The sequence below is a fragment of the Homalodisca vitripennis genome, chromosome 2 (assembly GCF_021130785.1).
Source record: "Homalodisca vitripennis isolate AUS2020 chromosome 2, UT_GWSS_2.1, whole genome shotgun sequence".
Classification (NCBI taxonomy): Eukaryota; Metazoa; Arthropoda; class Insecta; order Hemiptera; family Cicadellidae; genus Homalodisca; species Homalodisca vitripennis.
In genome coordinates this window covers 204,074,766-204,097,456 of record NC_060208.1, presented here as the reverse complement: position 1 = coordinate 204,097,456, position 22,691 = coordinate 204,074,766, and the positions used below count along the sequence as shown (strand labels likewise).

Here is a 22,691-nt window from a genome sequence, read left to right as displayed (position 1 = left end):
ACATTTAAAGAATGTTATGAAACCTAAATAAGTTGTCTTTTGACAAAAGTAGGCTTCTCAGAGCTGAGTATATGCATATATATTTTCTTGATCAGGTAAGAGGCAAAATCAGCTATGGAATAAAATATACTGACATCAAAGTAAATTACAATGACCATAAATATACACTTTTTATTATGTTTTCCTTTTTATGGGAAGAAGTCAGAAATATAATTTACTCGAACCAGAAGTGCTCATACAGGTGCAAAACCTACAAAATTGCTTGCGAAGCCACGGGTAACTGCTAGTTAATAATAATAATCATTTTGCTTTATAATAATTGATTGTAAATATATGGATAAAACTATGCGCTTTCATGTAAAATGAAGATTTATAAAATCGCTACTTATTCCAAAAATACACCTTGTTTAATTTATTTTGTAACAGCATCAATCAACAAGAACACATTTTTGTTGTAATGGGTTGCATTGGCGCTGTTAGATGGTGAGCCTGTTACTTGTATAAGTTTACACAACGAGATCAAACAATGATCTTCATACATTTACAGGCGTAGCAGTGTGTACTCTGTGTGTAAAAATGTATTGTTTACTGGAGTTAGAAGGTTTAACAGCAAGTTTTATTAAACAATTAATTTTTTAATACGTTTCCCTTGCTGTACCATGGTGAAACTTAGCACACCTATAAGAATAGTATGCAAACAATTATCTTTTTTACAAATAAAATAAAGGTTACTTTTTGAGATAAAAATAACACAGGTTTAATACTGCCATGCTGTATATCAAATTTGGATGCTTTGTCAAAATTTCAATATTATTCAAACTTTTGAAAAAAGTAAAAAACTGTTAAATCTAAAATTTATAATTTTAAAAATGGTTTGTTAAAAGAGGTCATAAACTGTTCATTAGAACATGAAATGACCCAACATGCAAAAAAGCTTGTCAAGTAAAATCCAATGTCAAGCTCATGTTCTAGTCCTGTTTAACTGGAAGAGTGTTGTCTAACATAAATGTTTGTGCATGAGATTGAAGGAGGAAGAGACCTAAGAAGGTGTGGGAGTGGGTAATGACCATGACATTGTATCTGTCCACTCTGCATCGCTCGTTTGTGGTTATTGAATGATAGATGCCATGGCCATCACTTCAAAACTTCCATACTCACAAAAACAGGCCTCAATTCTTTTTTTTTTTTTTTTCAAAAACTGAAGAGACTTGTAAGGGTGGGTGGAGATAAGACAGAGTTTACAAAATTAAAGAAAATTCACTGGAAGAATTTAGTTTCATTAAATCGGATGAGATTGCATGACTAACAGTGAGAGCAGCGGTAGGAAAAAATATAAGAATAAGAAGAATAACAATAATTTATTCACACAACAGAACACAAAGGTTTTCTGTGCGAGTCAAAACATCAGTATCAAAAGTAATTGTAAAAAAGCAACAGAACAACTGTTTACAATAGAGCATACAATCTAAAGGTAAAACACAAAATACCTTCTTGTAACAGTTTTGTTATTCTTAATACAAAAACAATCGGTCCAATCAAGACATGGGTATCACGAGAGCCTCGTGGAGACTGGAGAAAGCCTTCCCAATCAAGTAAGCCTTTAAATAATTTTTGAAACTGTTTACATTTGTTTGAATTTTGATTACATTTGGAAGTAAATTGTTAAGTTTAGGACCAATATAAAATATTGAGTTTTTGAAAAGGTTAAGTCTGAAACAGCCTGAAATTAGATAATTTCGTGATGTGTATTATGATCATGATTTAAATGTGGAAAAAGATTTTTATTTTCAAAAACAAACCATGTTGAATGAATAATGAGAAGGGAGGCCAAGGTTAGGATCCCACTAGATCGGAAACGTTCTCTCCAGCTCTCAGCTGTTTTCATTCCCCAGACGACCCTCAACGCTTTCTTTTGAAGAGTGAATACTCTATTAAAGTTGATGACACTAGAAAATCCCCAAAATATTCCGTAAATGATGGACTCAGCTTTGACTCAAATAAGCCTATGTAATCCAGTGTAAGAACTTGTTCTGAGCCAAATGTAGAAAGAGACCTCAGGGCGAATAGCTTCCTAACAGCATTACTGTGCTAAGTAAAAAGTTCAATAACTAAATACATTTGGTTTAAATCAGTGTTGGAACTGTTCCATGCCCCAAGTATGATAATGAAGTTTAATTTTTAATTTGTCAGTTGAAAAGTTTTATAGAGCCAAACCCATTTTGTCCTATTTAAAAAAAATCAACAAATACAACTGTTGCCCAAATTCCGTAGTGTTTGATACTGTTTTGAGTGCAAGAAGTGTAGTACAAGAATTTGTATAAAGACAAATTTTCTCTACATCATTACTTTGTTGCCTTTGGCATGAAAAAAAGCATTAAAGAAAATCTTATGACAATGCTCATGTACCGGAAAAGTTGTAATGGAATCATACTGAAGTCTTAAGTATACAAAGTGAAGTGAAGTGGTGATTGTGTGTTGAAACAATTGTTTTTAGAAATAAAAGAATAAATAAATATTTTGCAGTAGTTTTATTAGAAATTATATTATATGCCATCCCAGTTTGCCACACGATATAAAGTTGACAATATGAACTTTCTTGTCTGTTACTAACTTAAGTCAGTATTTTTTGTGGGTTAAGAAATATTTTACCTAGCAAGTTGATCCTGAATTTCTTGCAATGTTTTCCCATTAGTTTCTACAAAAGCACAAATTGTGAACACAGTACAGATGATACTGCTGGCAGAAAATAACCAGTAGTTGAAGTACATGCCGATGTGATCAGCAGCTGGGATGTATATAAAATTCAGGAACAGAGAGGAGAGTGCTAACACAACTGTCGTGAGAGCAGAGGCACTGGCCCTGATGTCAGCTGACAGTAACTCTCCTTTGATGCTGGTACCAATCGGCCCAAACCCCAGACAGTAAAATAGCCCGTGAAAGATAAAACTGACAAACGGAATCCAGCTTGAGCCTTCAACATCCACTTCTGTTTCTGCACTCAGATAGAACCAGAATCCTGCACTAAACATAGTAATTGAACATCCTAATGATGTTCCGGTCAGAAGAGTCTTCCTGCCGAGACGATCCACAAGGATCATTGACATACCACTTGAAATTACCCACACGGAAGCAAGAATTACGGCACATTCGCTAGCACCTGCAGATTCAAACATTGTTTTTGGAAGAGTGGTTGAACTAAACGCTATGATTAAACCCATACCGGAGAATTTAGTGAAGATCGCATATAGCTGAACAATTAAAAAAGCTTTTCTATTTGTACGAGTTGTAAATATAGCTGCGATTGATCCCGTGTTTTTCATTTGCTGCAGAACTACTTCCTCCATCTTATCGACTTCTAACTCTAAATTGTGGTTGTCCATTCCTCCCCTGAGCCACCGTAAGGATTTCTTAGCACCTTCTCTATCGTTGCGTATGAGGAAGTAATACGGAGACTCCGGTATCGAGAACATCATGGTTAGAAAATAAATGGGCACCACACCTGCTGTTATTGCCAAGGTGTGGTAAGACACGTAAGGACCAATCGAGTACACGTACAATGTGCCCACGTAAGTCATGAAGGAAAACATGTTTCCCAAAGCCCCTCGTATTTTTGGCTCCGCAATTTCCCCAGTGTACATCGGAGCAATGGTCGTGATAACGCCGACCCACAATCCTCCCAGAAACCTCGCTACGTGCAAATGTACAAGGCTAGTGGCAAGCCATATCAGGACCCAAGAGGAGATGGGGAGTATGCTGCAATAGATAAGTGATCTCTTTCTGCCAAATCGGTCCATAAAATAACCTGTAAACAAAGAAATAGTATGAGATAATTACTACAGTTAGTTGTTTTATTTTATTTATATAAATTAGCTGGTTAATTACAGACTACAGATACACTTAAAAGTTGTATCAAAGAACTTTTATAATGTTATCATTAATTATGTAAAATATCCAAATAATTGAATATAGTTTTAATTTGGTTACTTTTATTGATGTCTCAAAGCTAATACAATTATTTTTGTACAACACGATTTTTGTTACTGATTTAAGTATTAAAACATGTAGATCTTGGAGTTGTGAAAAAGTTAGGAATGTGTTTCTTTGGAAAGAATACATTCTATTATATTTTCGTTTTAGGAATCTAAAGGGTTTCACACACTTAATTTTACTTTTATATTGTATACACATTTACTTAGACTTACTATTCACTCTTACAGTTCGTTTTTTATCTTCAGTTTTCATTTTCATTGCAAATAGTACAAACATATTTCATAACTTTTACCTTCACACACTAAAACTAGTTTTTGTACTTGACTGTTCCTCACTACCAGAGTTCTGGGAAATCAAGGTGTATATGTTCTTTTGCCCCCCCCCCTCTCCCACATGCTTTTTATGTATTTTTGCATGAAAGCAAACAAATGTTTTTCAGGAAAAAGGTTTTGTCAAGATGCAGTCTATGTCACTGTAAATCATTTACTATATTATAAATAAAAAAGGCAGTAAAAATCACCTTTAGAATTAAAAAAATATATATATTTTTTATACTAAAGAAATATTTTAGGGTTGAAAAATCTAACCAGTAAATCCAATCTCCTTTCCTAGTAATCTTTTTAAAATACACTTACATGCCAAAGTTCATCAAAATCAGACTGTATAGTCTGTATTATAGTATTGTATTCTTTTGTTAAAAATAGATTTTTAAATAAAAACCTGAAAATGGTCAATCAAGTCATTTTCTTTTGAAGCGTGTAGGTCCTCAATCAAAATTTGTACATAGGTCTAAACATGTTTTGAAAAAGAAAACTTTTAAAACATTATATACACATTCTTAATAAGTAATATTAGTGTTTAAGATTTAAAAGTAAAATTCTATTAACTAATCAATTGTACAAGATTTCAGTCTCAAAAGTTTAGAATTGCAGTATGTCTATTTAACTAATCAATTGTATTGAATTGCAATTTGTACAAGATTTCAGTCTCAAAAGTTAGAATTGCAGTATGTCTATTTAACTAATCAATTGAAAGATTTCAGTCAAAATTACAGTATGTCTATTTAACTAATCAATTGTACAAGATTTCAGTCTCAAAAGTTTAGAATTGCAGTATGTCTATTTAACTAATCAATTGTACAAGATTTCAGTCTCAAAAGTTTCGAATTGCAGTATGTCTATTTAACTAATCAATTGTACAAGATTTCAGTCTCAAAAGTTTAGAATTACAGTATGTCTATTTAACTAATCAATTGTACAAGATTTCAGTCTCAAAAGTTTAGAATTACAGTATGTCTATTTAACTAATCAATTGTACAAGATTTCAGTCTCAAAAGTTTCGAATTGCAGTATGTCTATTTAACTAATCAATTGTACAAGATTTCAGTCTCAAAAGTTTAGAATTGCAGTATGTCTATTTAACTAATCAATTGTACAAGATTTCAGTCTCAAAAGTTTCGAATTGCAGTATGTCTATTTAACTAATCAATTGTACAAGATTTCAGTCTCAAAAGTTTCGAATTGCAGTATGTCTATTTAACTAATCAATTGTACAAGATTTCAGTCTCAAAAGTTTAGAATTGCAGTATGTCTATTTAACTAATCAATTGTACAAGATTTCAGTCTCAAAAGTTTAGAATTACAGTATGTCTATTATTTTCCAGATATCTCCTAATAAATTCACAGAAATTGCATTTTGAAATTTTTTCTGCGATTTGTATTATTTGGTTATGTATTTATAATTTAGTAAATCGTACATGCAAGTAAAATCCTAAGTACATTTAGAATAAATGTATGTACTCAGTTTTAACAATATAAAACTAAGTTAAAAAATTATTACACATAAACTAGTTATGGTTGTTTTATTATCAAGTAATAAATTGTATTATTTAAAACCTTGCAATTTTAAGTACAAACATTATAATGTTTTAGTATTGTACCGAGTAAAATGGTTTCCTAACTTGAAGTCACTTGACCGTTGATATGTTTGATTGAAAGCTGCTCACTATGCCAGCTGCGGTAGTTTAATTGAGTAATAATATCTTTTCCTGGAAGTAGGCTGGCTGGCTGAAATTATACAGATCCAACTGTTGTCTAGATAGCCTTGGCTGACGATACATAAACAAGTACTTCAGTCAGAACTTTTGAGATAAATAACAGTATTGTACTGTAAGTATCTCAAAATTTAAACTTGTAAATGTTCTCTTATTTTGTTTGAATTTAGTTGTTTTCACTGTAGTAGTGGGTGCGGTATCCAATATCACACTAGATACTTTATTTTTTGAACCATCAATTTACATAAGAATATAAGTAACTAACTTTTATGAATATTATTGTTGAAACTTTTATGAATATTATTGTTGAGCATCATTTTGAATAAAATCTACAAAACCTAATATTGTACACTAATAAGGCCTCACAGATGTATGAATCTCCCCAGCACTGAGGTTTGTGATCACTGTAAACTCTAGATGCCCTAGATGTAAGGCATATATGTATACAATTTTTCAATAAACATTTAATCACAAAAAGTACTTGCTCCGCCGGGACTCGAACCCGGATCTATGTGTATGTACAGTATATATTTTTTATATGTATATTTTTATTTTGAAAATTCTACAATTTAAACTCAAAGTTTGAAAACATCTTTCACAATCTTTACAATTGTTTGTTAATTTTGAAAGTAATAAATGGTTTATTTTATTGGTTTGATGGCATCCTTCTAGAGCATTCAATTTACTAATTATCAAAACAAGATTGGTTTTGTTATCTCTATAAACAAATAAATGTACAGTGAAGTTCCAATCAAGTGTGGGGCTTATCCAAGCAATTTCATCATGACACTTCTTGGTAAGCCAAGGCATGAAGAGACTGGCACTCAAAGTGTTAAATAAATATTTGTTAGTGAAATTAATTATTTTTACAAATACAATGCTATTGCTTGAACATAAGTAGCTCAAAGAGGACATTCCATGTCAGAACCAAAATAGTTTTATGAATAATAAACAAAATATGCAAATAAGTAAATAGACTATGTATTGCATAGTTATATTTATTTCAAAATTACTTAAATTTGCATCAAACAATATTTGCCATTAGTAAGAAATTAAATTTAAAGACATGATAAAACATAATGCTATTACATGAAAATGTTTTAATACAGTTCTTTTGAATTATAATTGTAATTTATCATAAATACTTATTTACCTTTTAATTTAATGGAACAAATCTAAACTATTTTCACAATTTTCAAATAAGTATCACACATTTCAACATTTTTGTAACAAGGCTTGTTAACACAGCTTGATGTAAAATTTAAGTTATTAAGATCAATTTATTCGTAAATGGATGAATATTGAATGGTTTTGCAGTTTTTTATGAATATTAGTAAAACAATTTGTTTTGTAAAAGTTATGAAAGAATCATTGAATTTGAATTTGTTCTATTAATATATTGTAATTTTGGCAAGATTAGGTATTGGTAATTTTGGAAGTACAGTATTAATAAATGTTCTATTTGCTAAAGATTCCTGTCTCTTGCTTCTTTGTATTGTATTTAATGTCCCAGTTCTATGAAATCCAAATCAAAGTTTTATATCAGCTGTCATTTTAAAACCACTAAATATTTCACCCTTTTAAGATTTTGGCAGCAAACTAGATTAAATTATTGGCAACAAAATCTTCCAAAACTACAACTTTTAAATTATTATTTTTTTACTCTTTCAGTAATAAAATATGCTGGAACATATATATGTTTATTGTTCACCTTGAATCCATATATACATTCTGTAGGAATTTTTAGAAACACATAGCTGTTTAGAAACACCATGTACTTTTCTAAGTAGTTGGTCGAAGACTAACCGGTAGGTATGGGACTGAGAATGTTGCCCAAGTAGAGTGCACAAACCATCCAGGTGATCTCTGAGTGGTGGAGACTAGAGGGGCATTGGGCTGAGTCAGCTTGGGGATTGTGGGGGAAGGCCACCATAGCACTCTCCGCCTATCATGATTCCGATGTTGACTGTGAACAGAAACCATCCATGTGATATCTAAGGTAGAGACATAAAGGGACGTTGGCTGAGTTAGCTTGGGGATTGTGGGAGAGGGCTAGCCATAGTACTCTCCACATATGACTCCGATGTTGACTGTGAACAGAAACCATCAATTTAATCTCTGAGTGGTGGAGACATAAAGGGGCGTTGGGCTGAGTTAGCTTGGGGATTGCGGAGGAAGGCCAGCCGTAGCACTCTCCACCTATCATGATTCCGATGTTGACTGTGAACAGAAACTATCAATTTAATCTCTGAGTGGTGGAGACATAAAGGGGCGTTGAGCTGAGTTTAGCTTGGGGATTGTGGGGGAAGGCCAGCCGTAGCACTCTCCGCCTATCATGATTCCGATGTTGACTCTGAATAGAAACCATCCATGTGATATCTAAGTGGTGGAGACATAAAGGGGCGTTGGGCTGAGTTAGCTTGGGGATTGTGGAGGAGGGCCAGCCATAGTAACTCTCTGCATATCATGATTCCGATGTTGATTGAGACTTGTTCACCTTGAATCCATATAATACATTCTGTAGGAATTTTTATATGACATAGCTGTTTAGAAACACCATGTACTTTTCTAAGTAGTTGGTTGAAGACTGACCGGTAGGTATGGGACTGAGAATGTTGCCCAAGTAGAGTGCGCAAACCATCCAGGTGATCTCTGAGTGGTGGAGACATAAAGGGGCGTTGGGCTGAGTTAGCTTGGGGATTGTGGGGGAAGGCCAGCCATAGTACTCTCCGCCTATCATGATTCCGATGTTGACTGTGAACAGAAACCATCAATTTAATGTCTGAGTGGTGGAGATGTAAATGGGCATTGGGCTGAGTCAGCTTGGGGATTGTGGGGAAGGGCCAGCTTATATAAATTAATTTATATATATATAAATATATATTACTTATTTATTTTTTACTATATTGTCTAAGTAATACTGACATTATATTACAATATCTATTGATTTTCTACTGAACAAAGCGAATATTCTACAAAAATACTTTTATGACAAAAGTTTAAAGCCATAAGTAACAAACAATATTGTGGAAAATGGATAATTTAAGCCATGCTTTTGAAATTTCGATATGATTGTGCTAAACCAAAACATTCTTGTTTAAAAATTCAAATAATTTATTAACTTCTTAATTGTTTTTAGTATTTACTTACAATTTGCATTTGTCCTTAGATTGTGTTCTTGCATAATTGTTTATGTTATTAATTTTTGAATAGTATTTAAATTTTGTATTAACTTGTATGTTCTTTATATGTTGTGACAATTAATTTATTAACATTACTTACTTATTTAGTTTTAATTTTACAGTATAGTAAAAATGTTCCTTAAAAATAATGCTTCATGCTATGGAATTTGAAATTAATTTCCTCCCTAACGTTTTCAGAACTAAGGCTAATTTTTTAACTTAAGATAGAAAGACGTTAAACTTTATTATCTATTTGCCAATACAAATTTGAACCATGCTACATGGTTTACCTGTAACTGCTGCCCAGAACTGGTGACATCGGGCTCTGGTGATAGGCAAGGTTGAGGTCCAAGATGTGAACATTGGTGACTATATTTTGTAGATTCTAAACTGGGTGATCTCTTTAACTGTGGTCTGTTTTCTGTAACTATCATTACAGAAATATTACTCCATTTTTCATATATTGTCCAGTTAAGAGTTGCACACTGGAAAGTAGTGTTTCAGCTTAAATAAATAACTACCAACTCTAGTCTATTTAAGTATGATATTGCTGGATTGGATAAGTCAGGAAATGTAAATTGGAACTTAGTTAGTCCAGAGAATACAATTAGTTGAATATCTAAGTATTTAGAAACTACATTAAACCACAGGTTACATAGTTCCCATCATTACTAGACAGAAGTGATCATACATATAAGTTCTCAGTTTTGAGCAGAATTCAACTTTCATTGCTGGGCAAAAAGTTGTAAAACTTGTGAACACTAGAGAAAATAGTTTTTTTTTAAGTAGAGGAAATTATGTGGAGTAACAACAGTTGACCTTAATTCGTCCAAATTATTATCCTAAAATACATTTTTTCTCTAAAACTGTAGGCAGTGTGGCCTTTTAAGAATGTTAATCCTCTAAGTAGGTTGTTTATAAATTTTTACTTGGATTGCCTAGTACAAGAAATATTAAAAAAATGATGTGGGTATTAAAATTATAAATGCAAGAGACAACAATGGATAGTCTTTCTATATATTGCGAGTGCTCATTCAAGTATTCCACGCATTTCTCCCAGGTGAGCTGATGGTTGAGTGAGTTAACTGCTGGCATCTCGAGCTTATAAATGTCCGTTCCCATGAGGACAGTTAATATGTTGACTGTGACAGATTACAGTGCTTAATTATATTGATACTAGTTATTCTCACTCAGTACAGAGCCGTAGTGAAGGTGTGAGTCATCGTTTTAAGCACTAAGTAATGTGCTTTTCCATGAATTTGAGGCAATACCTATATTTTGACTTGTATATTTCTATTTAGGTATTGTTATCTTAGGAACAAGTTATTGTTCACAATAAAACAATTTAATTTTTCTATTTAGACACAATTCTTATATACTCATTTGTTGTTATGTTTACTATATACGGATTAAGAGAGTTTCTTTTCACCATTTCACTGCCATGTTAAAAAGTATGTAAAAACATGGTTTATGTTGATGGAAGTTGTAGTAAAACGGTTAATTGTTTCTGTGCATTGTATAATAGTTAGTGTAAAGTTTTTGCATACATGTAAAAAGCCACTCTTTTATCATGTTAAAAAGTTTAGTAGTTTTTCAATGGAAGTTTGATTTAAAATGGTTTTGAATTTCAATTTTGACAGTTGTGCAGTGAATAAAGCAATAACGATTTAACAATAAATTGATTAAATGTTTACTGTGTAATGACAAGTTTGCTGCAATCATTAAACAAATGGTCTGTTTCATTCTAATGAACGGAACTTAATTGGCAATTAGTGGAGGGAAGATAGCTCAGTTTTCCCAGAAGTGGTTGATTGTTTTAAAGCATGATTTTGTTTTAAAACTCACAGTTCTGTAAGTGCATTAGCGAATAGTATTCATTTATTCAATAGTAGCTTGGTACACTTTGGCAGCTGAAATTATATTTTTCTGCATTGTAATGTATAATTATTAAAAACATAAAATAGTATTAAAAGATTTTTCTGGTTCAAAATGCCAGACATTAAAACGATTAATTCAATTTCATGAAAACTCACCCAATAGCAAAACAAATAGCATGGTACATAATACTTCTTTTAAAATCATTAAAACTTGTTAATTAATTTGCTTCATTTTGATTAATAAGTGACAGAAAATGCATTTATGTGAATTTACATCTATTAATCAAATAACAAAGTATTACGTCTATGTTTAAGCAAGTTCTGACTTTAATTTTATATTCATTTTTATAAAAAGTTTCATTAAAGTGTTGGCTGTATATAATTGACATTTTAAAACGTAAAAACACATTTTTTACTCTTCATTTTGTTCTCTTAACAGAAATAGGTATAACTCATCTAAGTTGTTTCGTTTACATTATATCAAAACACTATATAGCTTAGTGTTAAATAAAAGAGAATTATAAAAACCTAATTGTTTTTAGCACTATAGTAGAGTATGAAAAATAACTTTTTACAGCATACTGTACATGTTTTACTATTGCATCATAATGTTCAATTTAGTTCAATTTTACAGTATTTAAAAGTACACTACTTCAAAAATTAAAATAAATTTAGGTCTGAAGTAAAAACCATCTGAAGTAATAAAATTTTGAATTAACTTAGTTGTAAATTGAATATTTTTACATCAAATTTAAATAGATTTTAAATTTTAAAGTGTTGCATTTTTAACATCTGAAAGATTATACCAGATTAATTATTATTAGGTATACATTAGTTATATTATAGTTGTATTTAATAAAATTAATTAATTGATTTGATATCAAAATAATCCTGATTATCTTTCAGGTTGTTTGTGTGTGCATGGTTTATTCTTATTAAAACATTTCTAACCAATTATGAATTATACGTGATAGAACATAATAATATAATCAATGAGAGATTTGATTATAATATGATATTATCAATAATATGGTTTATTATACTATGATATTATCAATATGATATTATTATTGTTATTACAAATATTATTTGAGTTAAATATATAGTACATAAATAAGCATTAGATTTACACATTTCTTGATGTTATTGATCTACAAGTTATTGTGTCTAAAAAATAGTTGTAGTTTCTATAAGGTTTTTGAAATTTCTTAATTATTTTTAAACATTAATATTTTGTTCTGGTTGTTCAATTGTATATGAAATAGTCTATTCATACTTAAAAATGAACAATTGATACATGTCTATAGTGAAGCATCATTCTTTTTAATTCTTAGTATTTTGTGAGATATGATTCTGTATCCACAATTACTTAACTACTAAGTGCTAGTAATTGCTTATTAATGGTTAATTTTGCTGGTCTTTATGCTCAATTTTGAGTTGTAATTTTTATTTAAATTTTTTACCCTTTTGTCAATAGATTTCAACTGTCTGATAATATGTACCTTGAAGGCACAAAGCCTTATTTAATAACATGTTGTAGTACAGATTGATAATTTTCCTCTTATTTGCAAACTATATCATATATGTAGATAGTTTAAGGAATAACTGTATTAAGATTATTAAATTTTCCTCTGCGTTACAAGATTTGTCTGCAAGTTCTTAAGCCAAAGGAGGGAAGCCTGTGAAGCTTACATAATCAAATCAGCTTAACTGAGTAGTCCATACTAAAACCTGAGACAAATCATTTTAAAAAAGGAACCAACAAGTGAGATTACATTTGTATCATAGTGTTATAATAATCTATATGGCCATTCGATTGTTTAGTATGTATGTCATTGTTTATTGAAAAGTTTTAAACCAATAACAAGCTCGGTAATTGTTGTTTTAATGAAATTGTCGATGTACATAATGTCATATTACTTGTTTACACTTATTTATCAAAGATTATACAGTGTTATTATATCTTAACCGTAGAAGTGACACATTTCCCATACGTGGTGCATTAGGCCGGCATCAAGTGTCAATGCCACATAACATTTGTACTATCTTACTTTCATATTATGTACCTTTAGAAGTAGTAAATATTTCACAAATATCAGGTTTTTAACACTTTGAGTGCGGGTCCTGTAATTTAATGGAATCTCAAATTATCACCAAAATGTGACTTCCAAGCTCCTTTATATAACGAGACCATGTCAACACACCCAATCATTGTTACAACTGTAGATGATCATTTTAATGGTAATTTAGTGGCACAGTTCATTCAGGGAATTGATACAGATTCTCTGTACCCTATTGTTGAATGAGATACTGGTATAATGATTGTAGTTATGTAGAGTTACATTAGTAGTATTTGTTACAGAGAGGACCAGAGGCTAAGGTCCTCTACATCGTGGGGCAAGATGGTGACACAAGGACACAGGTTGTGTCTCCTGGTAACGGCCGTCTGCATCGGCTTTACATCAGCTCTAAGTAAGTTTTAAAATTTATTTGAATACTATACCTTATAATGTTAATTTTAGTTCAGGGATTTTTTAGACTTAATCCTATCCATTGACCTGTAGACTATGCAATCTTTTGTGGTCTTTATTATATATATTTAGTATTTTCCAACTTCATTGGACCACATTGGAACGAGTTAACTTATAATAAACAAACAACAGAAATATATGAATGATTTTTTTTAGTTTGTTTTAAATTTATAATAAAAATTATCGATGAGGATGGTTTTAGAGGAAGTAAGTTTTGTACCTCTGTTTAGGAGGAAGTCGTAGATTTACAAAACACAATTTCAAATTTTATTTACAAATTGTGTTATATTAATAAGATAATATTGTTTAATATAATGTGACAAATACTTTATAATTCGCTTAAATGTGGTTAACGGTAATAAGGAAGAAACAACCATTTAAAGTAAATTAGAGAATATTGCTTTCTTTGAATAATATATTGTAGTACGTAGATGTGGAAGTTTAATTTCAGGCATCAGTGCTTTTAATAGTATATTTAACCTAATTTCAATAGTTACACTAGTTTAAGGACAAATTTGCGAAAGTAAACACCATTTCTAAATGTGAATTTTTACAAATTGCACCACAATGGGGTACTTGATTAAACGAGTAGCTTCACTTTATTATCAACTTTCAGTTTCAGTATATGGTGACATAAATTGAAAGTGGTTTTAAACAAATCACTCTATTGTAAATAATTGACCTTTCAGTTGACACCCAACTGCATGGGGCAAAAAACTAAACTACAATACAAGAAGTTGAATTTGTTTTTGATCATCCGACAGTTGCAGTACCTACTATTTTACTATTTAATACTATAACTTGCTTATTTGTATGAAACTTGTTCATTTCCACCAAACCACTGGGACATTTTAGAGGCACATCAGGATTTATTAGATTTTGTTGTGAGTCATTTACATCTTAGTAATATTATTGAATAGTAATCTGGAGTTGTGGTAGGGGAGGGTGATGACTTTCGGCCTCTTACAATTTACTCTTGAGAACGATTTTCAAACAAAGATTCTAATGACAAAGATGGAAATGCAATGCTATAAATCACAGAAAAATCAAAGCAGGAAATCTATGAAAATGCAAAACAAAAGTATTTATAAGACTACCCATTCAAACTAAAATCAATCCGTGATTAGATTATTTTGCACATCTGTAACACTTAATATTAAGGTTGTATGGTTTTTTACTGTTAAGTGTATCATTCTCAAACATGAAATTATTCTTTGAAGCACCTATAAAAATTTGTGAAAGTAAATATAAAGCAATTGGATATAGAGTCCGCCCCAATACAATTCTTAGTGTGTGAATTTTGTGAACATTTTTTAGCTTGCAAATTTGTTATAAACTTGATTTAGGAATTACCCTGTATAATTTACTAAACAAATTTTTACATCTATTCCGAAGATAAGAATAGAAACTCCCAAAATAAAGTTATCAAATAGAATCTGCTGTTTTAATTATATCAATGGAAAATAAAAAAATTATATCAATATATAAAATGTTGGCGCAAAAAGTAATGGTTTATCTCGATTTTTGAAATGTGACAAATTTCAATTTTCAAAATGGGGTTAATGAACAGCTAAATAGTTTTTATAAGGACTATTTAAAAGTTGTTTAGTAAAATCAGAGTCTCTAACAAGTTTATAATGATGTAATGAATGTACTAGTTAGTCTAAGTATAGTTTGTACTTACAAACACACATGCTATTTTAATCATATTACATCTTGTACAAATATTTTCTCTGAAAAATCATTTTTTAAATAAAAATAGAAGCTAAATGATTAGTTAATGTACTTTTATAACTTTTCTAAATTATGTTTAATTCAATATTCAATCTTTATTTAGTAATAGTATACAGTAATAGGACATGTAAACAGTAAAAACAAAAATTAAAAATTGGCTGATTAGTCAAGCATTTTATAGTGTAGCTGAATTTGAAAATGGGAATTTCTATTCTATAAAATTTTAATCCAAGATATTATGTAAATATGTGTTTTTTACTTGAATCTTTGTATTTATTTGTGCGTTTAATTTATTTATATGTTTTATTCATTTATAGGATTTTAACTTATTACACTTATTGTTATACATTTTAAATGTAGATTTACCATATCTTATTCACTTTTGTTGACTATAGATGTATTCTATTTGACCCATATAATTTGACATGTAACCTTTAATATCTAAGATTAAGGAAGGCTACACTAAGGCTTACAAGTTTGACTATGTCTATTGCAACTACTGTTGATTAATGACAATAAACATATTTCATTTCATTTCATGAATAGAGTCACAAATTTAAATAAATGCATGTGTCATTTAAACAAAACTAAACATACATAATATACTCTTAGAAGTTTTTAGATAGTATTTATTTTAAAACTTACTTAAAATAGAGAATGTACATTGAGTTGTGAATCATACTATTCTTGATTATCAAGATATGTCTATTTTAAATCATTAGGTACTGTACTTTCTGTAAATTGATGGAATGTTTGTGGTTAGAGACTGTCTGACCTAAGCTGGTAACGTTGATGTTGGTGACTAATTTCCTTTCCTTTGTCACTTTACAAATAATTTATAGAAATACTTATTATGTTATTTCTTTTATATTTAACTTTTTAAAGCTGAACTTGAAATAACTATTTATGAAGACTTAAAAAAATAGTATTTTCCTAATTTTGCTTTATAATTGTGGTAACATTTTATTAATCAGTGAACTATGAAAGGAATAGTTTAAGGTTCAAGTTTTTATTGCATCCCAATCACTCAGGTTTTGTGTATGAGACTTCGTATGGAAAATGCTCAACCTTGTTCTGTGCTCTGAAGATGACACATTGTAAGAACGGTGATTTGGTCCCCTTCAAAAAACATGTAATTTTCCTGCACTATATTTAATTTAAAATAATAATTTCCTCAAGTCCTAAAAGAATTTAAAACCATGTCACTACCTAAAGCACTATATGACACGTGTACATATGTCACATTTTTATTATCAGTCATTTTTGTTATGCCCTGTTTATACAATGGCTTAAATAATTGTTCAACTAATGCATCCCTAAAAGGTATGTTGAGGACATACATACCTTTTAGGGATGCATTCAGATTCAGGAAGAGCCTGAAACCACAAGTAATGAACTGAAACTAGTAATAAAACAAAAACATAACGACAGGAGGATTGTGGGGGAAGGATGGCAAAGTTTTTTAAAAACATTTTTTGTTAAGAAGTGAACAGATCCAAACATCTGTCATTGTTTATAGGCAGTTTTCTTCGCAGTTGATTACTTGAGTTAGCAGTGAACATGTATTTGAGACACCCTGTAAGTCTTACATTGATTATATTTTTTGTTCACGGTACATCCTCAACAACGAAAAACATGTCAACACTAACATAAAACAAAGTCATATCCTTGTAGTGACTATTATATGTCTGTGTAGACTTTATTTTAGATAAAATAATCACAAATCTTTTACCTTGGAACATTCAACTGTTTTTGTCGGTTGCCACAAAGGGAACATTCAGAGTTTTTGGCGTTTCTAGACTGATGTTCTTTATGTGCCCATCATAGGCATAGCACTATAGGCTTTCCATATTCTCGTGGGACAACTCCTAGCACTCCAAACAGATAATGTTCAAGGTCGAATATTAATCAGACAAGATGTATTATCTCATTCATATCAAATTATGTCATTACATACAAATTGATCATAACTTTTAAACTCGTCAGCTAATTCGTGAAGTATCACAAGTATATTTATATTATACTTTAGTTTTTGAACTCAAATAACCTGAAATGTAATTTGAATTTAATTTATCTCAGATATATCAAAGATTACATGGTCTGTATAGAAACTTTTGAACATAAATAAAATTGTAGTATATCATCCTGGGATTTCAATAAGTTCTCTTAGTTGTTACATTATAAATAAATATTTTTCTACAAAACTTCAAAAATTGTTATATTTAAATGGCTCTTGAAATTTACAACTAATTCTGTTTTTCACAGATCTTTCTTCACACATATGGGTATTTTGACAGAGAGAAATTAGAAACATAATTAATTAGAAACCACTCTGATAAAGAAATGAATGAACAAAACCAAGATCGGTCAGCTGGCACGTGGGCAAACCATTGAGCAATGTTGATTCTTGGATATTTCTATCTGGATTCATGACAGCTTGGCCATGGGATAAAGTATTGTAACTGCTGAAACAGCTGTAGTTTGTCAATGGGTCAGCCAGCTGAATCATCCAGGATTAGTTACTCTCTCCCCACCAACCACCCACCCACCCACCCTGTAATCTATAATGTAGTTGGCTATGAATGTTGAGATATAAATTTGATAAATGTTAACACAACATCATACTGTGACAATTCCATGGAGAGTGCATAATTAATAACACTGATGAAATAAGAATGTCATTTTGTTTAATATACACAAATTAAAATAAATTCTAAGCAACTAAAAGCAATATATCATAAGTTTACACTTCTAAATAACGGGGAATGCACAGATATGTGGTAGAATAGTTCAAAAGATAAAGGAGATTTCCACACTGAGCTTTAGTGTTTGCTCTCATGATGAAAATGATGTAGCCAGGTTTCATCAGCAGTGATGACATTTGAAAGAAACTCCAGATCTTCCTCTAACATCAACTTTAACTGCATGCAAACCTGTCTGTGAGTATCCTTTTGTTCGGGAATCAACAATCTTAGAATTCATTGCGCACAAACACGTCTCATGTTTATTTTTTGTCCCTGAAGGTCCAAAGTGTGGGTGACACCCAAGGAATTGTTCAGTATTTCAGAAAGTGATCTCAGAGTAATTTGTCGATCCTCTCTCACAATGACAGCAGCAGTGTTGATGTTTTCTTCCGTAAGAGCAGTAACTGGAGCACCAGATACACCTTCCTTAGAAATCGATGGTCTCCCAACTTTTAAACATTTAAACCAACTTCGAGCTGTACTGTAGGGAAGGACAGACTCCCCATATACCTCCTGTAACATTGTGTAGGCCTCAGCTGAAGATTTCTTGAAGATGAAAGCAGAATTTCAAAGCCACATTTTTTTCCTCACGTGTTACCGTCATTTCACTTTTAGGTGAAACTGAACATGTCTGAACTTGCCTGCTTCTAACAGGCGTGAACCGGGAGTCCCAACAATGAAACTACTGCGTGATTATTTCACATTAAGCTTGTGTAATATCATAAGTTTAAATTTTAGCACACTAAATTATGATCGCAAAAGAGTTATGATCATTGCTTAATGAACAGCTCTTGTATTTCATGTATTAACATGCAGATTTTCGTTTTTTTAAATTAAAGCACTTTTGTTCTTTTGATTCTCTTCATGCAAACTGTAAAAATCTGTCTTTTGTTTTTTTATTTAGATTGTACATTGTTTAGTTTTTGGAACAGGTGGTTTGGATGGGGGGAGAAGTATTTAGGTTATCAAGAAGATATGTGAGAGAAGAAATGTAAGAGATCATTGAAGGGTGAAGAAAGAGTAGGAGAAATGAGTTAAAAGCAGTTAGTAACTTTGTGCCAAGGATACGGAGTTACGTTAAAACTGTGAAAGATGATGAGGAGCTATTTACTGTAATTTCTAAACTATTTAATTTAACTTAAAAAGACTTTGAAATATTAATTGACTAACGAGATTTTTTTTCATAACAGTTCAGTCGCCGCCCCGAATAGTGAAACAGCCGCCAACAGATGAGTTGTTGTTCCAAGTCGCCACCCAGCAGAACGAGAACGACAAACCGTTCATCATTGAATGTGAGGCGGAGGGTGAACCCGCTCCCAAGTGAGTTATCAATATCTCGTTCTTGATTTGGTTTATGTCGTAAGCTAGCTCTGTATTTAAAGGGGTTATTGCAGTTTTCTTGCACAGTTTTCAATTTTAATTTGTTATTCCTTGTTATATTGTTATATTTATTACTGAACCGCACATATAATGAGTGATCCTAAAACAACATTTTTGTTATACTCCTGTTTTACTATATTCTACTTGATAATTAATTTGAATTTATGTTCATAAAATAATAATATGTCTGTCCAAAATTGGATTTTTGATGTTGCTTAGTACTAATTGTTGTAGATGGTTGTGTACTATTACAGTTTGAAACCACTTTTGTTTTTCTGTCAATAAATTCACAAAATTTACTAGTTCAGCCTAATTATTTTAGAAGTAGTTGTTCACCCTTTTTAAATGTGTTTGCTGTTCTTTTTTGTAACTTTGCAAAATTGTTCTGTTTTTTTTCCTAAATTTTAATTATGTTTCTTACTACGTCAGGAACAAAACAGTATATTTTCAATTGGATTGTGATCTAAATGACAGTTATATAACTCTTATATAACTTTACTTTGGTTGTCAAATCGTGTAGTACCAGACATTTAATTCCTCTGGCTTATCATATCATTTTTACATTATAAGTTTGCTAAAAGCTTCCCTCTCATCATTATAAGTTGATTATATTATATTGTTGTTTATGTACGAAGGTCATAATATCCATTAAAAGTCGGTTATTATATAAGTAGACAGCTTTTTATGAAGAAGTCTCTAAATTGGAGTTTTACCTCCCAAAATGTTTAGCAAAATGCCTTATTGTGTGTTTTTTTGTGTAAGTAAAATGGAATGTAAAATGAGAATTTTAAACATTGTTTGTGGTTAAAATATAAGCTTTAGAAAAAAACATGAATGGCTGACCTAATATATTGTGTTTATTTCCCATGAAACATTTGTATAGATTTTAGATTAAATCTGAGAAAATATGGGATAAGCATAACGCTAAAGTGTTATTTAAAGAATGTGTGAAGGCTTACAGTTGATAATTTCAAACTCTCATTTATATACAGATTGCTAAAGCAGGGTACTTGGCAGTGTTATTTGTCTTTCTGATTGTATAATATCCTGTTTTTTTTTTTAATATTCTGGTCACTGACTTTAAATAATATGTATATATTGAAAAGAAGTAAATCATCTCAAGCAGTTGGTATTTCATTATGAATCTTAGTATATTAACTAATCCATTTTCATTCAGCATTCTATAACTAGAAGGTTGTTAGGTGTAATCAGGAAGTCCATACATCAGACCTACCTCATGGGCCGAAGTATTTCTGTCCGAGTTTGTTCACCTGTGACTGGACGTTAGCCCAATGTCAGTCTAATGTAGGAGTGACATTTGCTACGTTGATACAGACAGAACAATGGTTCTTGACTGAATGTGCTTTGATACACTCTCTATTAATTAGAAACCTATAAAGTTTTGATGAATACCCTTCATTGTTGTGAGATAAAAGGCTTATTATACGTACAGATTATTTACTAAGATTATAATTCAAATTTTCTTATTTGAACTAAAATATACATGCAAAATTAGGGCCACATGGTTTTTCTAATTTAACTTTTTTCTTAAAGTTTATTTCAACCCCAAGCAATGCTACAAATCAACATTTAACTCACAAAAAACACAGGAAGCTATTTTGTTAATTATTTTAACTTTTAATGTCTAATAATTGTATGATGCTTCAAAAACTACAAATAATATTTTTGTCTCTAAATACCGTTTTACATACCTAAGTTGTATGTAAAAAAGTTAAAAATCATATCTCACATGTTAGCATTTAATATTTTTACCCTATTACAAATTTTAATAACAAATTGTAAAAAAAGTGTCATCATAATCACAAACTTTCCAATCAAATAACTACTAACTAAAGTTATTTAAAACCTTATAGACAAGGAAAGAAACAATTTAAAATATTTACAAATTTTGAAAATTGCCTCAATCTACAAAATATTAATTTACTAAATAATAATTTATTTTCTACATAAATGGTGTTTCAATAATGTTGCCTTGTTAGTTGGAATTGGTAGATCTCTATTTATTGTTATTGTAACTTTGGACAGTGACATTTCTACAATGCTAATTTTTTGTTTCCCAAAAAAACAAAGTGACACTTTTGTAAATATCTGTAACTATGTTGTAAATCGTGTTGTCCTCTAGTTGAATTTAGTTCATATGCGTTTTTTTTTTTTTTTTTCTGTTTTTTTTTTTTTTTTTTTTTTTTTTTTTTAATTTGAATACACATTGTAATTTAGAAGAAAATCCCCATAGCATAATACTGTAATATACATTTCATCATGGAGTGGAAAAATCTGTAATATATCATATTTAAAACTGGAAAACTTACTAATGTAATTCCAAATATTTTCTTCATTACAGAAATATATAGTTTATATTGTTTAAAAATATATTTATACTTAATTTTATTTAAAAGTATGTACGAGGGGTTTTTTTCAACCTCCAATCTCACGCCATGACAGGACCACTCTCCAGTCACAAATGACAGGTCCTTAGTATGCATAGTATTTGATTGCCCATTTTACCCGTTACAACATTTCTCACTGCCGAGTTCAAGTAGCTAGTTTGCACTGCAGATGCCTAAACATGGTTGCCTCCATTCATTCATCCTCCAAATGTGAAATAAGGAGTGGTATTCGTTTTCTGTAAGCAGAAGCTCCATTGAAATTCCATCGGAGAATGTGGTGTGTTTACGGAGCAAACACTATGAGTGAAGGTGTTATACATGAGTGATGTAGAAAGCCAAAGATGTTGACTGACACCCACAAAAATCGCTGAATGGCTTCAACTTTGACATTTCTCGAATTGATCCTAGAATTTCATTTGATCATCTTTAAACTTTTGAACCTTTTGACATGTTTTATATACATACATATATTTAACCAATTTACTTATCTAACTATTTAACCAATTAATTAGTCTCTTAACAATCACTTTTACAAAAATGTATTATCTGTATTAAATACACCAGAATAGCAGTTATAGCTGCCTTTCTGACACTAGAAACATTGATAAAACTTGTTAATGAGAAGTTTGATTCTTTTGTTTTGCAACCATAGGAATTTTTTATCATAACCAGATAATACTGGTTTCTTCTTTAATAATATGAATGTACATTCATTCCATATGCTTTGTTTCTATACTTACTGCATGTGCGTGATGTAACATTTGACGTTTTAATTTATTAATTATTATTAAT

At 30.7% G+C, this 22,691-nt stretch overlaps 2 protein-coding genes across 6 annotated transcripts in view; one reads left to right on the top strand and one right to left on the bottom strand.

Moving 5' to 3' along the window:
• Window positions 1-22,691, top strand: part of LOC124355296 (neuroglian) — a 79,483-nt gene that overhangs the window by 2,814 nt on the left and 53,978 nt on the right. For all 5 annotated transcript variants that reach the window (XM_046806373.1, XM_046806372.1, XM_046806371.1 and 2 more), the window contains exons 2-3: window positions 13,465-13,574; window positions 19,302-19,431. In XM_046806373.1, coding sequence (XP_046662329.1) covers window positions 13,505-13,574; window positions 19,302-19,431 — 200 coding nt within the window. In that variant the 5' untranslated portion in view covers window positions 13,465-13,504. The remainder of the gene's footprint in view (window positions 1-13,464; window positions 13,575-19,301; window positions 19,432-22,691) is intronic.
• On the bottom strand, window positions 1,993-20,872 carry LOC124355297 (facilitated trehalose transporter Tret1-like). Its single transcript, XM_046806374.1, has 4 exons — window positions 20,726-20,872; window positions 9,516-9,652; window positions 8,636-8,797; window positions 1,993-3,802 (listed from the first exon to the last, which is right to left on the bottom strand). Exons 2-4 carry the CDS (start codon window positions 9,586-9,588, stop codon window positions 2,646-2,648), a joined length of 1,392 nt encoding a protein of 463 aa, XP_046662330.1. The 5' UTR covers window positions 9,589-9,652; window positions 20,726-20,872; the 3' UTR covers window positions 1,993-2,645.

Coding starts and splice junctions, on each gene's coding strand:
- LOC124355297 (XM_046806374.1), bottom strand. CDS start 9,588: ATGTTCACATCTTGGACCTCAACCTTGCCTATCACCAGAGCCCGATGT. Junction 8,798..9,515: donor GTTCTGGGCAGCAGTTACAG/GTAAACCATGTA, acceptor TTCTGTTCACAG/TCAACATCGGAATCATGATA. Junction 3,803..8,635: donor TCTCAGTCCCATACCTACCG/GTCAGTCTTCAA, acceptor CTTTGTTTACAG/GTTATTTTATGGACCGATTT.